The sequence below is a fragment of the Salmo trutta genome, chromosome 5, assembly GCF_901001165.1.
Source record: "Salmo trutta chromosome 5, fSalTru1.1, whole genome shotgun sequence".
NCBI lineage: Eukaryota > Metazoa > Chordata > Actinopteri > Salmoniformes > Salmonidae > Salmo > Salmo trutta.
The window spans coordinates 42,896,813-42,916,858 of NC_042961.1; the positions used below are offsets into that span (position 1 = coordinate 42,896,813).

Below are 20,046 nucleotides of genomic sequence, written 5' to 3' on the forward strand. Positions count from 1 at the left end.
GTAGATAAAATTAAGCCCCATAATTATAATGACCTTTTTCTATTATTTTATTCATTACAGTGTGACATGGAGGTGTGCTAGATGTCTGATTACAGATGATGTCACCTAAGTGAAATCATTGCCTCGGTCTGTGAGATGCCCTCTCCACTCAATGGCGCTGTTCCTGTAATGGCTAATGGCACAGCACATTACTCTGTCGTTAGCAGTGATGCTGCTCTGGGATGTTAATTAGGACGATTTCCTCGTTTCTGATGGTGCGAAAATGCTGAGTTAGTGAATCCACTTCATATTTTCGTAAATTCGTGGCGGCTAATTTGCAATTAACTATCAGGGAGGTGAACCTTCTTTGTACTGTACAGCTGTGTGTAAATCATATTATGGCTATTACTGTGTATTATATAATATGATGGCTATTACTGTGTATTATATAATATGATGGCTATTACTGTGTATTATATAATATGATGGCTATTACTGTGCATTATATAATAGGATGCTAATTACTGTGTATTATGTAATATGATGGCTATTACTGTGCATTATATAATAGGATGGCTATTACTGTGTATTATATAATATGATGGCTATAACTGTGCATTATATAATAGGATGGCTATTACTGTGTATTATATAATAGGATGGCTATTACTGTGTATTATATAATAGGGTAGCTATTAATGTGTATTATATAATATGGTGGCTATTACTGTGTATTATATAATAGGGTAGCTATTACTGTGTATTATATAATAGGTTGGCTATTACTGTGTATTATATATTAGGGTGGCTATTACTGTGTATTATATAATAGGTTGGCTATTACTGTGTATTATATAATAGGTTGGCTATTACTGTGCATTATATAAAAGGATGGCTATTACTGTATATTATATAATATGATGGCTATTACTGTATATTATATAATATGATGGCTATAACTGTGCATTATATAATAGGATGGCTATTACTGTGTATTATATAATAGGATGGCTATTACTGTGCATTATATAAAAGGATGGCTATTACTGTATATTATATAATATGATGGCTCTTACTGTATATTATATAATATGATGGCTATTAGTGTGTATTATATAATAGGGTGGCTATTACTGTGTATTATATAATAGGGTAGCTATTACTGTGTATTATATAATATGGTGGCTATTACTGTGTATTATATAATAGGGTAGCTATTACTGTGTATTATATAATAGGTTGGCTATTACTGTGTATTATATATTAGGGTGGCTATTACTGTGTATTATATAATAGGTTGGCTATTACTGTGTATTATATAATAGGGTGGCTATTACTGTGTATTATATAATAGGGTAGCTATTACTATGTATTATATAATAGGGTAGCAATTACTGTGTATTATATAATAGTGTGGCTATTACTGTGTATTATATAATAGGGTAGCTATTACTGTGTATTATATAATAAGGTAGCTATTACTGTGTATTATATAATAGGGTAGCTATTACTGTGTATTATATAATAAGGTGGCTATTACATTGTGTGGAAACAAGAAAGCTTTGACTGCGTCATGATTGAAACAAATTCCACCGAAATGAATGCCTTGTTTCTGCTGTTCTGCTTTCCTCAAATGAAGGATATTGTTGTGGATGACTGTAATTAGTCAATAATTAAGATGGCCGTAAGGCCAGGACAGTGAGCATTTGAGAGGATTTGGTGTAGGCGGCAGCAGTAACACACAGTTCTGCTAGCTACAGGCTATCAAATATTAGCTGTGATAATTCTTGTCATTTCAACGGCGTCATTAGTGTATGCTAAACCGGCAGTTTGGTTTTCTGTTTGATAATTGCTGACATCAGAGTGCAACTTTGTTTACTATTTCAATAAATCCTATATAGATGCATTCACACATTTAGTTCAAATATAGAAATGTGTTTTGTTGCATTCAATGAGAGGTGCATATTTCCCGTAACACCTTTTCTCTGGCCAGATATGTGTCAAAGATATTTCCTCCAAAGACTTCAACTTGCTCAGTGATTCAACTGTAGCTTTGACTTACTTATTTGACTTAGTCCTCTTGGGAGCATGGAGTCTCCAACATGGCTCTCCTCACTCTTTACTGTGTGAGGGCTTTTGTACCTGTGGGTTTGTAGGAACTAACTGTCCTGCTCTTCCTCCAGCTGTCCCGTTCCCGCCTAGTCACCGACTCACAGCCAAGGAGGTGTTTGACAGCGATGGGAAGCCCAAAGTGGACGTGCTCAAAGGCCACCTGACCAAGGAGGGCCGCGTGGAGGAGAGCGTGGCCCTCAGGCTCATCGGAGAGGGAGCGGCCATCTTGAGGGCTGAGAAGAACCTGCTGGACATAGAGGCCCCCGTGACAGGTTAGTGAGTAAAACACACACGGACATAGACATACACAGACCAAACTAATGCCTGCACACACACACTTCTTATTCCCGAAATCTAGAAGCTTCTACCTATGAGGGGAGTCTACCTGGTTGTGTGTGGTGGCAAAATTGTACAGTACACAAAGTCATTCTGTAGCCTAAATACTGCAATGCGTGTTTGTTTGAACTTCTCCCTCCCTCCCTCCCTCCCTCCCTCTGTCTGGGGCGCCCTTATACAACCTTCTGACTTTTCCCACTTCCCCTGAGTATGTGAGTCACCGCCAGGCTTTGAAGGACGTGCGTGGGCTCTGCTGCCCATCACCAGAACGCTGTAACAAGCAAAGGGCAGAGGGACATTTTAAACTGGTTCACACAGTCTGACCAACCAAGGCGATGCTAATTGTTCAAATGCCTTTCTGGTACATATGGACTTCAAAAGGAAAATTACTCTGACACACACATAGACGTATTTGCCCCCGTAGAGAGGTGAATAGAGTATTTTTTTCTCCTTCGTGTCACATAACATGTGTGAGCCAGTGAAATGGATTGAAATGTAATCCGCTTCCCAACCATTCGTTAGGAGACGCACTAAACGTCGGTCTAATTTTTACGTTTGCTCGTTTAGTTTAATCTTACATTTTTACGCGAGCTGTCATTTTTGTGTGATTCCTGACACTTTGGTACGAACTAGTCCGATTCAAACCTATGCAAACGTGTTGTTCGCTCTCTCTCTCGCCATTAAGTCAAGTGTCTCAGTCATAACCCAATTAGACTTCCTAATGAGCTTCTTTGATGGGGGCTTAATGAGAGGCAGGGGGCCAGTCTTAGGAACTAATGGCAATAGATCACATCCATGAAGAGTTCTAAGAAACCTTTATATGTTTTGTTTTAGACTCTGTTGTGCAGCCTACAAGGAAATATAGCATTTGATATTCTCTTTCTCTCTAAAGTCTCTACACTAGAAACCAAGTCATTGCTCTCCAGGCTAATGCAAATGTGACTGACTGTGTTTGAATCTGTGTCTACTGTGCACAGCAAATATCTGTTAGTCCCTTGAGCTAAAGCCTGGGTATTAGCTTGGGTATGGCTGACTGGCTGGTAGACACAGCTCCTTACATGAGACTCAAACCCATGGAACTCAAACCCATGGCCTTAAGGTGATGATGGAAGATGGCAGGGTGCCTAGGTGCTGTGCTGCTGCCCCTCTATTTGTGGCTGAGTGTTGCACAATGTGCTGTAAATTATGTCTCCACTGTCTCTGCCATGATCACAAATCATAGAGCCATGTGCAGTCTTCACAGTATATAATAAGGGAGCGTTAGGGCACTGGTTGCTATGTGTTAGCATAAGTTTTAAGACAAAATGGTTTCTATTTTAGTTTTGTCATACCACCAAAGTTGGTGCAATCACGTCGATGTGGTTGTTTATTTTTATTAATTCTATAATTTTGTTATTTCTCTGAAGCATGTGGGTGTTAAAAAAGTGTTTTATTCTGATTGTCTCAACATCTTTGCTTTTTTAGTTTCAATGACCATACATTTTTTAACAGTAACTATATGTTAAACTAATGGAAAGATGGCAAACTGCCCAGCTAGCACATTTGGTTCTTTGGAAGTTGTGGGAATGTATGATTTTGGTTTCCCATTGGTTCTGGGAATGAAGCCATAAGTTTACTGACCGGTAAAACAGAATGTTTTTTCAATGGAAATGAGAGAAAGGGGAATACCTAGTCAGTTGCACAACTGAATGTATTCAACCGAAATGCGTCTTCCGCATTTAACCCAACCTCTCTGAATAAAAGAGGTGTGGGGGGGCTAACTACCTTGCTGAAGGGCAGAACGGCAGATTTTCTACCTTGCCAGCTCGGGATTCGAACCAGCAACCTTTCGGTTGCTTACCCAACGCTCTTAACCGCCACCCCCAAATTACTAGTTATTTTAAAGTAATTAAATAATGTTCTGAGAACACGTTTCAGTAAGACTTTTAATAACACTACTCGCTTATTTTTCTTCTTCATTTAAATGTGAAACTTTATTTAACTAGGCAAGTCTGTTTAGAACAAATTCTTATTTACAATGACAGCCTACCCCAGCCAAACCCAGATGACACTGGGCGAATTGTGCACCACACTATGGGACTCCCAATCATAGCTGGATGTGATACAGCCTGGATTCGAACCGGGGACTTTAATGACACCTCATGCACTGAGATGCAGTGCCTTAGACCGCTGCGCCACTCTGGAGTTTGTGTTAACTGTTTTGAACTCCAGCACAGATAGGACACATGGAATACATCAATCATGCAAACACATTTATTTTTTATTGTGGCATGGCATCAGTGAGATTCGAACCTATGATCTTATTTTCTCTATCAATGGAATTAGTCCACTGCACTGCATAGATGGAGCTACTGTAGCATACTTTTTTTTATACAAATCTGTTCATTTTAGTCTATTCAAACACACCCCATTTCAAAGGAAACATGCACTCATTAAGATCAGGTGTGGCCAATTAGTGGGCACAGCCAACACACCTGAACATACTTAACAAGATAGAGGATAAAAAGCTCTGTTGATGCTGAGAACAGGCATATGTTTTTAAATAACATTCTTAGAATGTTATTTGAACGTTACTAAAGTTTTCTTGTGTTTTTTATGGAAAGTTTTCTTAACGTTTTTAGAACAATTTGAGGAAACGTGTATGTATGAAAAGTAATGCTGAAGTACTGAAATTCCCACAGAAGAACGTTGTTTCTTAATGTTCACTGAACTATTTGAGAACATTCCCAATGTCCAACCAGTTGGAGAACATTCCTAGAACATTACCTGCACCATTCCCAGAAAGTTGTGGGAAGGTTGTATGCAAAATAACCATAGGACAACACGCTCTCACCAAACTTTGAGAAATATATGGTTCTCAGAACGTTATGTGCTAGCTGGGTGTATTGCATAATTGCATTATTTCGAAATTGATGCTTGGAAAATAAGTTTGGTAGCTCCATAATGCTGTATGTGTGGTCCCGATCTCATTCTCTGCAGATCATATTGTGTAAGCAATACCTCTTATTCCGTAGTAAAGAAAAAAGCCTGGACCTGCAATTCATCATTGCTATCTTCCAGAGAAATCAGTTGTATGTGATTGGTTCTAAAGTGTAATGGAGAGTGAGAGAAAAAGGTTGGTTGTGTGTTGGTTGTGAATCAGCCTGGGGGATAGTAGAGTCAGAGGTAGGGGTTAACATTAGCTACTTCTACTTCTACTCCCACTCCTACACCCACCCCCCGCCCCTCTCCTACTCAACAGTCCTATTCTACGGCAATGATACACACGTATACACACACACACACAAACACCCATCCACACACACACACACTGACAGCCTCACAAGGCCACATTTTCTGTTGGAAAGAATATATCCTTTTTTCTCACTCATACTGTACAAACAAAACACGCTGCGTTTTCTCCACCTCATTCTACCATCTCCTACGTCTATGTGATGTGTCTTGGCTGAATGGCCCTCCTGAGACAAACAACACACACACTCTCTTCCTGGTTGTGCCAGATGGCATCTGGGCTTTCATGGAGGAACCAGGCCACGGTGTTAGTCCATCAGGCCCAAACTGCTCCCGACACAGCTCTCTGCTGTATCATTCAGTACAACAACCTGTAGCTATGTTCTGCTATTGCAAAAACACTGCAGTAATGACTTAACTATACAACCAGCGAGAGAGAAGAGCATTTTCTCTACCAGACCTTCACATCCCGGTCTCTCACATATACACATGAATACTGAACAGATCGCGAGCTGCATTCCATATACACTACTACTTCACTCCAGGCTGGAACTCTTCCCAGAGACTCGGCGTTGATCTCCGAGGTATTACCGATCTGCTCAATCAAAAGAGGATTTTGCACCGTCTGCCTTCCCCTGTGGATCTCACCAACTCAATGAGCTTGCCTCTGGAGTGGCCTGTGTAGGTTATTGAGCCGCACTAGATTGCATAAGTCAGCCACCCACACACACACACTGCTGTTGCTGACTGACGATATGTTGTTGTTCTCTATCGCGCGGTTGCGCGGGATGGCGAGAACAAATCCTAGCTCACTTGAGATAATGTACTCCCACCTGCTCATCTCATATGTGTGTCGTGATTGCCTGTGCGCATCTGTGTGTGCGCTTGTCTTCGTGCTAATAACAAAGCCCAGAGGAAAGCCATTGTATCTGCTATGAATACTGCCTACTATCCATTGTGTCCAGCTGACTACAACATTTACATTTTAGGCATTTAGCAGATGCCCTTATGCAGAGTGACTTACAGTAGTGAGTGCATAGATTTTCGTACTGGTCCCCCATGGGAACCAAACCCACAACCCTGGCGTTGCACGCGCCATGCTCTACCAACTGAGATACAACGGGACTACAACTCACCGTGGCCTGGCTTGCCTATTCATCAGGTCGTCACCTTGACCCCTAGGTCACTCTGGCTATTCCAATGTGACCCCACAGCCACTTCTGTCACCATGGCGTTATCACAGAGAGAAAAAAACGACACAGGTTGGCTTTGTCGAGATCTTCAGATCCACCCACACACAAACACACACAGCGAGAGCACATCCTCGGCACTGGAGCGTTTAGTGTAACCTTGTGTTGCTTCATCATATCCCTCTATGCCCTTGTGTTCTTGGATTGTTTGTTATTCTTCTCGTTTTATGTCTCATTCCAGTGTGACGTTGAGTAAGCCATTTTAATTGAGTTCATCCCAGCTTTTGATAGAAGAATGTTTTGTTCTGGTATGCATTCATGCTTCATTGACCAGAAATGAACCATAAATGTGCTATCAAAAGTCCATCATATAGACCAGCTCTCCAACCCTGTTCCTGGAGAGCTACCGTCCTGTAGGTTTTAACTCCAACCCTGTTCCTGGAGAGCTACCGTCCTGTAGGTTTTAACTCCAACCCTGTTCCTGGAGAGCTACCGTCCTGTAGGTTTTAACTCCAACCCTGTTCCTGGAGAGCTACCATCCTGTAGGTTTTAACTCCAACCCTGTTCCTGGAGAGCTACCGTCCTGTAGGTTTTAACTCCAACCCTGTTCCTGGAGAGCTACCATCCTGTAGGTTTTAACTCTAACCCTGTTCCTGGAGAGCTACCGTCCTGTAGGTTTTAACTCCAACCCTGTTCCTGGAGAGCTACCGTCCTGTAGGTTTTAACTCCAACCCTGTTCCTGGAGAGCTACCATCCTGTAGGTTTTAACTCTAACCCTGTTCCTGGAGAGCTACCGTCCTGTAGGTTTTAACTCCAACCCTGTTCCTGGAGAGCTACCGTCCTGTAGGTTTTAACTCCAACCCTGTTCCTGGAGAGCTACCATCCTGTAGGTTTTAACTCTAACCCTGTTCCTGGAGAGCTACCGTCCTGTAGGTTTTAACTCCAACCCTGTTCCTGGAGAGCTACCGTCCTGTAGGTTTTAACTCCAACCCTGTTCCTGGAGAGCTACCATCCTGTAGGTTTTAACTCTAACCCTGTTCCTGGAGAGCTACCCTCCTGTAGGTTTTAACTCCAACCCTAATCTAGCACACCTGATTCTAATAATTAGCTCGTTGATAAACTGAACCAGGTTAGTTACAACTGGGGTTGGAGCGAAAACCTACAGGAAGGTACAGTAGCTCTCCAGGAACAGGTTTGGACACCCCTGGTATAGACTTTGCTTGCATGGATTTACAGTTAGTATTGCTTACAACATGCAGTGAAATCCTGGTCATGAGATTGATCTTAAATCACACATTATAAAACTGAATAGCCGTAACTTGTTATGGCACAAAGTGTTAGCAGCCATGTGAAAAGTCCTTTGTATTTAACAGTTGAGTTGGTGTGAAAAGCCTCTGTTACTCCAGTGTAGGAACACATTCTTTCATCGTGGGGTTGTTTCCAGTCCAATAAGAGAGGTTTCCATAGTGATCATGGTCAGCCTTGGCATACAGTGCTGGCTGAGAAACCAATGAGCGAGAGGGATTTTGACTTTCTATAATTCCATCATTTCCTTTAATGACATATGATTAGGGGATCGATGCTGCCTTACAAGTATCTATATTTTTGTAGTAAGCGAGATTGAACATCCACTTTGCACAGTGAGCTGCTTCTCAGACAGCGTGAATTGAATATCATTTGTAACACCATACTGTTGACTCTGAGAGGGAGCGCATTAGAAATGATAACCCTTTAAGTCTAAATCCAGAAATTAAACCATTTGCAAAGAGTGGGGATTCTCCAAAGACAAAATGAGAGTTCACGATGCATATGCTTTAAGTCTAAAATAAGAAATTAAACCATTTGCAAAGAGTGGGGATTCTCCAAAGACAAAATGACAAAATGAGAGTTTACAATGCATATGCGGAGCAGAAATTCTCTCTTCTCTTCCTCGTGCCTCAGGGGGTTTGCAACTCGAGCTAATGGTTTTCCTCCAACGGATGATAATTGGAACTGTCTTCAATAGATTTCTACGGGCTAACTCTCGAAATCTTTAGATGCGTGCTTAAAGACAGACATGCAAACAAATCAGAGGACGGTTTTGACATTCATTGCCAAGGACCCAGTTAATATCAGTGCTATAGCAACTGTGTTTCAGGCAGAGTACTGTAGCTGGCTGGCGTTGTCTTTTGCTACTATATATCAGTGTCAATTGTTAACATGAGTGTTCATGTTATTTAGCATTTTCTCACTGAAATGTAAGGTTAGAAAAATGGAGAGGGAATTATCGACCAATGTTTGCTGAATAGCACACACACTCTGAATATAAATACAGTATTTTTTTTTGTTTGTTGTGAAAACCAATCAGGGAATTCTTTGTATGATAATATAAACTATGATTGGCTGGTCGTGAAGTTTGACGGGCAGCTGGATTATGACACTCTACTCCGACCACTGCACTGCAATGGGTCCACAAAGAAATGACTGGGCTGTTCCTGGCGGGTCTGCGTTCTGTAATCACAGTCCCATGCATGCTTGCTGTCGGTGTGTGGCCAGCGGGTGACAAACACCGGAAGGCCCTGTGGGCTGTGGCTCCTTGGCTCTCCGGGGAGCAGTGGTGAACGGGGACAAGGGGGACAATGGAAAACCAATCCTATTTGACTGAGTGGCGAATGGAGTGATCATGGAGCGATTGAGTCAGGCCAGTCACAGTGTGGGTCACGTTGGGTTGTTGACTGGAGCGATTGATTGATGGGTGAGGTGGGGATGTGATTAACATCAAAGTTGTCACATTAGTGTAAAGTAGACCAACGGGACTAAATAAGTTAATGCCCCATCACTCTGTTATTAAGAATGGAGAGAGGGAGAGTACAGTACATTTTTCGACACTGCATGTTACCATACAATTGCAGACAAGAACATCACTCTATAGTTGAGATCTAAACAGTTATTGGGATACATTTTTTTCCCCTCCATAATAGCATAATTTTGTTCCTTAATAATAATAATAGGCTGTGCAAGTGATGTTCCTTTCATAGATTTCAGTCAGTATTCTAAGAATAAAAAGCACAGGGAAGTGACTCATGTCATAGCGAGACAGACATATTTTATTCTATTAAAGATGCCACCCGGAGTCTGAGAAAGAGGGAAATGTTGGCGCTTCCATAATGTAAATGTTGATAGGAGCCATGGCTGAATGACAGCTTTATTGATTCGTTTGTCATGCTATCTCATTATACTCTCACTAACATTATACCCTCACTGACAATGGGGTATCAATGTACAGCTCTTTCCAGTGGTGCTTGTTAGAATGAAATGGCCAGTTCAAAAGGTTATTGGGTTACTGAGGAACGAGTCCCACACTACTCATATACTGAGTGTAAAGCATTTTTTGTACTGTGATGTTTGTTTGTTGATAGGTAGTCTTGCTATATCTCCCTTCACATTTACAGTGGTCCTTCTTGGTTTGAGTAAGGTCCAACGCGACAGACATTCCGTAAAGAACTTGACACAACGTCGAGGGTTTGGCCTACTCAAGTGTTTTTAATGCTAAGAAATGATGTCGGATATAGTATACGAGCAGGTTAGGTCATGTTGGTGGCGCAGGTTAGTCAAAGCAGAGCTCACTATGTAATGCAGCACTAAGTCGCTTGGTTTTCATGTTTTATGCATGATGCATGTATTATGAAAGGATACAGGCGAGACAACACCTTTTTGTACCAGTTGGTCCAGGTTCAATTGGCTGGCAACATACAGTACAGAAACAGAAGACACCACGCTTGCAAATCCTCTCTAGGCAAAATTGTATGAAACATGCTTGGAATTGAAGCCTTTCTGTTTGTCAGGTGAGAGAAGTAGTTGCATTGTGTATTGGAACTGGGTATATATTAACTAATAATTGCCACTGTAAATAAAAGCTATTGTGCCTCTTGGGATCTGAGAGTGGCTTATGATAATGATAAACGTGACTATGATGTTTATGTATTAGGAGGAACACTTGCCCAAAACGCTCTTTTTGTCCTGGGTCCATGTGATTCTTCTTAACATGTACATGAATCATGATACCACAAACAAACTCCCTCAAAGGGGATACGTAAGTGTAATTAGAAAACCTATGAATTTCTACTGCACAGGAAAACTGCACTTTTAAAGAGGACGAAGCAAGAGTTTCGAATATGTGACCCACCCCCTGGATTCGGTCCTATGTAGCAACATTTTAAATAGTGTTTTTTTTTTTACATTGGATAAAAATACAGACTCAGAGCTAGAAAAGGGTGTATCATACACTGCAGTTGAGGAACACCGGGAAAGTAACTTGTAACCCCACTTTTGAGAAAATGAGCCTTGAATGTTTTTTTACATCTACTGGAGAGCTCTTCTTTGTCTCCACCCATTCAGCATCGTTCACACCCTCTTAAGCCTTAGCCGAACCCATCTCTTTAAGGATTCACGTGAGGCCATGTGCTAAACAGAGTGAGTAGTGTAGTAAACAACCAAAGATTTCAAGACTAAAAGTGGTAAAAGTAGTAGCCTGCAAAAAGGAAAAACTCCAAAAACTCTGGACACTTTAGCCTATATCCTAATCTGACTTTGGTGCAGGTCATGTTGTTCTTCATGTTATTGTCTGTGGTAAACACGCACTATATCAAATAAAATCTAAGTTTGTCACATGCACAGGATACAGAAGGTGTAAACGGTACAGCGAAATGGTTACTTGCATATTTGCATAGTAGTAGAAATCTCAAAAACAGAAAGTGTCCAGATAAAAATACGTTGTAAATATTTTATAATTTTTAGATGACGCTTACCCAGACACACTTGTCTAAATTGATGGGTCATGTGAAAATACTATAACCACCCCCCAGCCACATCTAGCTAAGTGGATGGGTCACTATTGTCTATACATGTACATATGTTCATGAAATACAATAGATGGCTGTAATCACCCCAAGACACACCTGACTAACTTGATGGGTCAAGTAATCACCTGGGGAAGTGAAGTATTTTGTTTAGACATGTATCTAGCTAGCTAGATACGAATCATTTGAATAATATTGCGACACAGATCATACACGTAACGTTAGCTAGCGAGCCAGAAAGCTAATGTTCGCTAGCTACAGTAGCTAACAGTACGCTTTAATTTGCAATGAAAACAACTTTCTGACTAAATTACAAACGTATCATATCTGAAAATGTAGCTAGACTTTTACCCGTTTACATGGATGAATGCTTCATGGCAGACTGGAACCATTGAACTCTGTTTTGTTTGACCAGCGTTGTGTCGAGTACCTCCGGTTCGCACTGACCGGGGTGTGTGCAGAAAATAGCTCATCACAACTTTTTCCAACTGTTCTGTCGATAGCGCCTGCTAAATTCAGGGCATCAATGTTGTTGAGAAAAGTAGAAAAACGTTTGTAGTTCTCGATGACTAACGTTATATCGTTCCAAAAAGCCGCTGTAGAAATGATTTTCTCCACATACTGAGCAGCTCACGTTATAGACAGAAGCGTGCTACATGGCAGACCAATCCAAACTCATCTCCCGGCATGTCCAGTCCATCCATTATCTTAGCCAACCATGCCTAGAGGGAAGGTTGTCTTTTTCTGTGGCTAAACCAACTAGGCTCGGTATTGAACAATTGTATTCATATTTACAGATGGAATACAAGGCACATGAAAGTAAAAAAACCTCATGTTGATCAAAATAAAGAAAGAAAGACGTTGAAATGCCTCTCCTGGGAAGTAGTGACATGCAACATACACCTAGCTTCCTGAAACGGGTCACATATTAAAGTGAAGAGTTGTAAGATTTGTTGTTTCTGATTTCCTCCCAATGTGTGTTTCCTATAGTTTGCGGAGACATCCATGGCCAGTTCTTTGACCTGATGAAGCTGTTTGAAGTAGGAGGGTCACCAGCTAGCACACGATACCTTTTCCTGGGCGACTACGTCGACAGAGGATATTTCAGTATCGAAGTAAGTGTTTTGCCTGTTCTAAGAACATTACCGTAATTTCCGGACTATAAGCCGCTACTTTTTTCCCACGCTTTGAATCTCGCGGCTTAAACAATGACGCGGCTAATATATGGATTTTTCCCGCTTTCAAAAAAATAAAAAAACACATTCTGTGACGTGCTCAGTTTTTTGGCGGCATGAAGCTTTCATTAGACCAATGAAATTGCCGAACGGGTTAAGGTCAAACAACTTTTTTGTTTACTGTTTAGATTAAATCGAGCGCGCTCAAACTTCCCATCATTCTGATTACGGTAGTCATTTTGTCACCCTCATCATGGCAAAGACACGGAGAAATGCGTATGATGCAGCTTTCAAGTTGAAGGCGATTGATCTGGCTGTTGGAAAAGGAAATAGAGCTGCTGCACGGGAGCTTGGTCTGGAGCAATGACTTTCTTGGTAGGCTACTGTTTACTGCAAATGTTTTATTTTTTGTTACAAGCCGTGTTTCGTTAAAGCCTATTTATTTTTGTTACAAGCCGTGTTTCGTTAAAGCCTATTTATTTTTGTTACAAGCCGTGTTTCGTTAAAGCCTGTGTAAAGTTCATTTGTTTCAATGTACCAGTAGGCACCTGCGGCTTATAGACATGTGCGGCTTATTTATGTTCAGTGGGTGCGGCTTATATTCAGGTGCGCTCAATAGTCCGTAAATTACGGTAAGTTAAAGGAGGAAGTGGTTGATGCTTTTTGCATTTGTACATCTGAAACTACTGTTGGTTATACTGTATTATAAAAATATGTTCTCAAAACATCTGCAAATTCATTCCAAATCTCTTTGTTATTCTTTTCCAGTGTGTGCTGTACTTGTGGGCCTTAAAGATCCTATACCCCAAAACACTCTTTTTGCTTCGTGGGAACCACGAATGTAGACATTTGACAGAGTATTTTACATTTAAGCAGGAATGTAAGTATGGTTTGAGTTTTTCATTCTAATGCATTTTACATTCAACCTGACGCGTAACTTTCAAACATTCACACAGAAAAGTGCTTCTTGGCATAGTATGAAATCAGATATTTACTCTCTCCTTGATAGGTATTTACATATGGCGTAACTATTGCTGTTGTGTTCAGGCTCAGAGTCTAAATAAAATACCAAGGGCAGAGTGAAATTATGCTGGAGTTTTTTATGTCCTTTGGAGGTTTTCGGACACTTTTTAAATAGTTTCCGACCCAGGCCCAGCACACTGCCCTAGTGTGTAAGAGCTAGGGGTGTTTGGCCTGGCAACACTCACTCCCTGCCCTATTTCCACCTTGACAGGTAGAATTAAGTATTCGGAGCGGGTGTACGATGCGTGTATGGACGCCTTCGACTGCCTTCCTCTGGCCGCCCTTATGAACCAGCAGTTCCTGTGCGTACACGGAGGACTGTCCCCAGAAATCACAAACCTTGACGACATCAGGAAAGTACGTGTCCTCCCGAACCACGTTCCCTGCATGACCATGCAATATGCTTGTAATTTGAGCTGCTACACTATCATTCAGAATGATCTCCTATTTTACTGTTGATAAAGTATTACCTTCATGGATACATTGGATATTGATATTGTACTGTTTCTATGCTGTATGAATATATTGCATGTAATGGTTTTAACGAGGTTTCATTAAAAGCATAATGGGTGTTCAGTATAAGTATGATAATCAATTTTCCCTTGTAACAAACATTCACATGGATTTTATTCTAATGGCATTTATCATGTGAAAGGCACTTCAATTAGGATACAGATACGTTTACACAGAGCATTGTGCAAACTGTTTCTTTCCCCATTTTGCTGTTCAAGAAAATTAAGACTTTACCATTTCCCTTGAAATATTTCCTTTGAAAATAATGACCTTGATAATACAACATGGACGACCTCTCCTCTCAGTTCGCTCTCAAACGATGCCCCAAGCTAACAGGAGAGTTACATTCGGGCAGAGTTTGGACCGCTCTGATTAAAAATGTTGAAGAGTCAGATCCTGCTTTCTCTCAAATTCAATAACGACAATTGGATTTTGTGGCTGCAATCAGAGGGTCTCTGTAATCCAATCTGCACTATTGAAGTGTCCATTATGCTACAGTATATACTTTCTCTGGAGAAATCGATATGGTTCCTCTGAATGACTGTCATGAGCTTTTGGCTGATCACATCAATTTGTACCTTTTTCATCCCATTTCTGAGGAGGAAGTATTAGTGTGGTCAAGATTGAATATACCTATTCATGTTTTTTACTCTTAATAGGCACACATTGCCATCCAGTCCACATGTTGTGGGTGTCTTTCACTCAAACATGATGTACCGTTGTAAAACAGAGACCCTAACAACAGTTTTTATTTTACCCACAGTTCAATGTAGCAAGACTAATTGTCAAATCAATATCCATCTCAAGTCTTTTACAATGACAAAAACAACCACTTTCCCATAGGTATCACTTGATCAACACCAACCCATTGAGGAAGCTAAACTGACTGAGTATCCTCATAGATTAGACATTTTCCTGACCGCTTGACATTGTCTTTCCCTGTCTCTCCTAATTCTGTGTCCCTCTCTCTTTGCAGTTAGACAGATTCAAAGAGCCCCCTGCGTACGGGCCCATGTGTGACCTGTTGTGGTCGGACCCCCTGGAAGACTTTGGGAATGAGAAAAGCCAAGAGCACTTCACACACAACACTGTGAGAGGCTGCTCCTACTTCTACAGGTGGGCCGTCAACAGCATCACCTCCTTCACAAGCTGCGTTGTGTGAAAAATGCTGTGAATGTATTAATTTATTCACGTGCACTTTACAGTGCACATAATTAAGATTGCACTATGTAGGAAGTGCTACGCCATTTCCTGGTTGATAAAATTCTAATTGTTTGCCTAATTTCAGTTTATGTGATAAAACAAGTAACTATAGTGTAGAGAATCATTATACCATCTAAACCGCTGTGAAATATATTTTCCATAACCAGAAATATTGTATTTTCAGCTGTTTGATGCTGGTTTATAAAACCAAAAGTAAAAGACACAAAAAACTAAACTTAAGACCAGGAAGCCTAGAAATAGCGCACATAGAACAGATCTACCGCTTCTTAAACTTGCTTTCAATGAGAATGACAGAGCAATTTCAATGTGAATTTGGTCGGTCACCCAAAAAGTTACATATTGCATCTTTAAGAATGCTGTTTTCACGTCAATGTAGAAATGCTGGTGGAAGTGTGTGTGTATGTGTGTGTGCGTGTGTGTGTGTGTAGTTGGCCAAATCCTCCTTTGTTACCATTGTGGATGTATCATACAATGGACTTGACATTGATCTTAGTGCAACACCTCTGGGCTCTACAGTAATATAACCATTCAAATAGAACACAATCCCGGTACCATTGAAGCATCACTGAACCTTCCTTTGCCAAATCCTTCCAACCCAAGTTATTCTGCCAAATGTTCATTTTCATTCAGTCCCCTTCCAACTCCCTCAGTCTTTTTTCTATTGTCTGTATGTACACATACACACTTTCTGTGGAGATGACAGTAACCGTATAACCTGCATTTGTCATCATCCCAGAGAAACTGCCTTCTCTCTCATTACTCTGTCGCAAGTGTTTATGGAGCACACATATTAACTCCCCTTAAACAGATCCCAGTTGCATGCAAAGCAAACAAAGGAATGGCTGGAAGCACGGAGTGAGCTCACTCCGTCCTGAATATAATGAACAGGGCCACGGTCCTCTCCAAATGTGTATTTTAGTGCTCTAGTGTCCAGTCATTACAGGTGGATAAACACTCTTTGGCCCTGGCATGCCAGTGGTAAAGCCAGCCTGAAGCAGCACAAGCAATCAAATGCTGTGTCTCCTTGAGTGTGCTACACACTGATTTGCAGATTATATATAAAAAAAAAAACATTATTATTGCATTATATTCTGTGTCGTGGTCAAAAGGTATTTGAACCTTTTTGAATGGTTCTGTGTTCATTTCACACTTATGCTAAACTAAGTGGCTTGAGTTAGCAGGTCCATGGAAAGCCTCAAAGGTGAATGAGTGCGTTCAGACACCCAAAGAGCTCTATCTAGAATAGAATAAACGTTGGACTGACTTTTTCCAGTTTGTATATTGATGTCATTTGAAAAGAGACTGCATATCATCTTTGGTAGAGACTTTACCCATAATGCAGGCCTATTTCAAAGTCCTCCTATTTGAGGAGTATACCAGCACAACATTTGCTCTTTGGACCCCAGGAAGACTTGTGGTCTCTAAGGCATCAGCTAAAGGGGGATTCAATGTACACTGAGTGTACAAAACATCTTTCCATGACATAGACTGACCTGGTGAATCCAGGTGAAAGCTATGATCCCTTATTGATGTCACTTGTTAAATCTACTTCAATCAGTGTAGATGAAGGGGAGGGGAGACAGGTTAAAGAAGGATTTTTATGTCTTGAGACAATTGAGACTTGGATTGTGTTTGTGTGCCATTCAGAGGGTGAATGGGCAAGACAAAAGATTGAAGTGCCTTTGAACGGGTTATGGTAGTAGGTGCCAGGCACACCGGTTTGTGTCAAGAACTGCATCGCTGCTGGGTTTTTCATGCTCAATAGTTTCCCGTGTGTATCAGGAATGGTCCACCACCCGAAGGACATCCAGCCAACTTGACACAACTGTGGGAAGCATTGGAGTCAACATGGGCCAGCTTTCGACACCTTCAAGAGTCCATGCCCCGACAAGGCTGTTCTGAGGGCAAAGGGGGGGGGGGGGGGGGGGGGGGGGTTCAACTCAGTATTAGAAATGTGTTCCTAGTGTTTGTTATACTCACTGTATAGTGTTTCATGTGGGAACAATAATGGTTATTTGCATTCAAAATGTTATTTTGTTCAGGGCTGTAAGATAGATTTGTAGATGAACCAACAGTTTGCTGTAAATGGTCTCGCTTGACTATCTGCTAGACAACACATGCCCAGTCAGGGAGAGAAATGTCACCCCTGTCACTTGAGAGAGGGTAAGAGAGTCGTGTTGATGCTCTCGGGTTCTGCCAGTGATATTTCCATGGCATGGCCCTGCCATCGCAGAGATATCTCTGATATCTGAGTGATAGGGATCCAATATACTACATCGAGTAGTATCGACTATCGAAAGAAAGACAGTGATTTGACAGTGATAGACCCTGTTCGAATACTCCTAATGTATCTTTCCTTCCTCGCTTCCTTGAAGTAATCACTTACCAGACATTACTAGATGGGTTTTAGCAAACTTGCCAATGCTTTCAACAGTTATGGCATGTCAGATCAGTGATTACTTCAGGGAAGCGAGGAATAAAGGATGCATTTTAAGAGTATATGAACAGATAGAGTCAATTGCTGTTGTAGTATAAACACTTCAGCATTTCAAACAGGATGGTACAGTAAAACTCCACTCCAGGTTAGCTGCTTCCTCTTGTACCTCTATCCCAACAGCCCCCTGTGTCTTCTTGGCTTGGCTTACATTCCTCTGTGGCTTTTGGCTTGCTTTCCAAGTGGCACTCTATTTCCTACATAGTGCACTACTTTTGGTCAAGAGTACTGCACTATATAGGGAATAGAGTGCCATTTGAAACATAGCCTTGTTGTTTTTCCCAGTGTCGTCGTTTGGATCTGCCTGCAGGGCTCATTGTAATTGCCAGCATACTGGCATGCTGCGTTTATGGGCCAGCTTCAAGCTCCAGACTGAAAGGAGAACAATTCGCCAATCTGAGAGAAAAGCCTCAGTTTGGTGCTTTTTCCTGGCTTCTGGCAACTGTTTACCCCAGCACCATAGGCCCCCTCATAACTGTTTTACCCCAGCACCATAGGCACCCTCATAACTGTTTTACCCCAGCACCATAGGCCCCCTCACAACTGTTTTACCCCAGCACCATAGGCCCCCTCATAACTGCTTTACCCTAGCACCATAGGCCCCCTCATAACTGTTTTACACACTACTGAGGCATGAAATTGCACATGAATACAGGCCCTATCTTTTCAAGCCTAGCACAGACACTGTACTGTGTGGCCGACTGTTTTTGAGAAGCCTAAACAGGGAATTACATGGTATTTTAGATGCTTTATGCAAATAGCCCTTGAATGGATTTTGTCTGTTCAGATGATGCACAGAGTATACTGTCAGGTTTGAAGTAGACAGGATGTGCATTTGTTTGTTTATTTGTCAGGGACTTTCACAACTGTTTGGGATGGATCACATCTGCGCTCCTTCCCAAAACAGATGTCAATTGCGTTCAGCACAAAATGTCTTTAGTCTTCTGAGCGATACCTACAGTCGCAACAGCATCTGCTGATGCCTGGAGAAACAAATATGAATGAAAATAATGAATTAATTATTAGATACTTTTTTATTTTTCTTGAGGCGATGCTATCACACCATGAAGAAACCACGCGCACTTTGGTTTTCGTTCCGCTGTTGGTTGTACTTTCTCTCCTCGGGTCATCAGTAACAGAACAAGGAATGTGACACCTAGACCTACAGTGAGGGAAAAAAGTATTTGATCCCCTGCTGATTTTGTACGTTTGCCCACTGACAAAGAAATGATCAGTCTATACTTTTAATGGTAGGTTTATTTGAACAGTGAGAGACAGAATAACAACAAAATCCAGAAAAACGCATGTCAAAAATGTTATAAAATGATTTGCATTTTAATGAGGGAAATAAGTATTTGACCCCTCTGCAAAACATGACTTAGAACTTGGTGGCAAAACCCTTGTTGGCAATCACAGAGGTCAGACGTTTCTTGTAGTTGGCCACCAGGTTTGCACACATCTCAGGAGGGATTTTGTCCCACTCCTCTTTGCAAATCTTCTCCAAGTCATTAAGGTTTTGAGGCTGACATTTGGCAACTCGAACCTTCAGCTCCCTCCACAGATTTTCTATGGGATTAAGGTCTGGAGACTGGCTAGGCCACTGCAGGACCTTAATGTGCTTCTTCTTGAGCCTCCTTTGTTGCCTTGGCCGTGTGTTTTGGGTCATTGTCATGCTGGAGTACCCATCCACGACCCATTTTCAATGCCCTGGCTGAGGGAAGGATGTTCTCACCCAAGATTTGACGGTACATGGCCCCTTCCATCGTCCCTTTGATGCGGTGAAGTTGTCCTGTCCCCTTAGCAGAAAAACACCCCCAAAGCATAATGTTTCCACCTCCATGTTTGACGGTGGGGATGGTGTTCTTGGGGTCATAGGCAGCATTCCTCCTCCTCCAAACACGGCGAGTTGAGTTGATGCCAAAAAGCTCCAT

The 20,046-nt window shown here is 41.5% G+C and overlaps 1 protein-coding gene across 5 annotated transcripts in view; it reads left to right on the top strand.

The window, feature by feature from the left end:
- The window catches only part of LOC115194217 (serine/threonine-protein phosphatase 2B catalytic subunit alpha isoform), a 103,060-nt gene that overhangs the window by 44,894 nt on the left and 38,120 nt on the right, over nucleotides 1–20,046 (top strand). For all 5 annotated transcript variants that reach the window (XM_029753701.1, XM_029753702.1, XM_029753704.1 and 2 more), the window contains exons 2-6: nucleotides 2,163–2,363; nucleotides 12,677–12,801; nucleotides 13,630–13,741; nucleotides 14,096–14,241; nucleotides 15,374–15,513. In XM_029753701.1, the coding sequence (XP_029609561.1) occupies nucleotides 2,163–2,363; nucleotides 12,677–12,801; nucleotides 13,630–13,741; nucleotides 14,096–14,241; nucleotides 15,374–15,513 (724 nt within the window). The remainder of the gene's footprint in view (nucleotides 1–2,162; nucleotides 2,364–12,676; nucleotides 12,802–13,629; nucleotides 13,742–14,095; nucleotides 14,242–15,373; nucleotides 15,514–20,046) is intronic.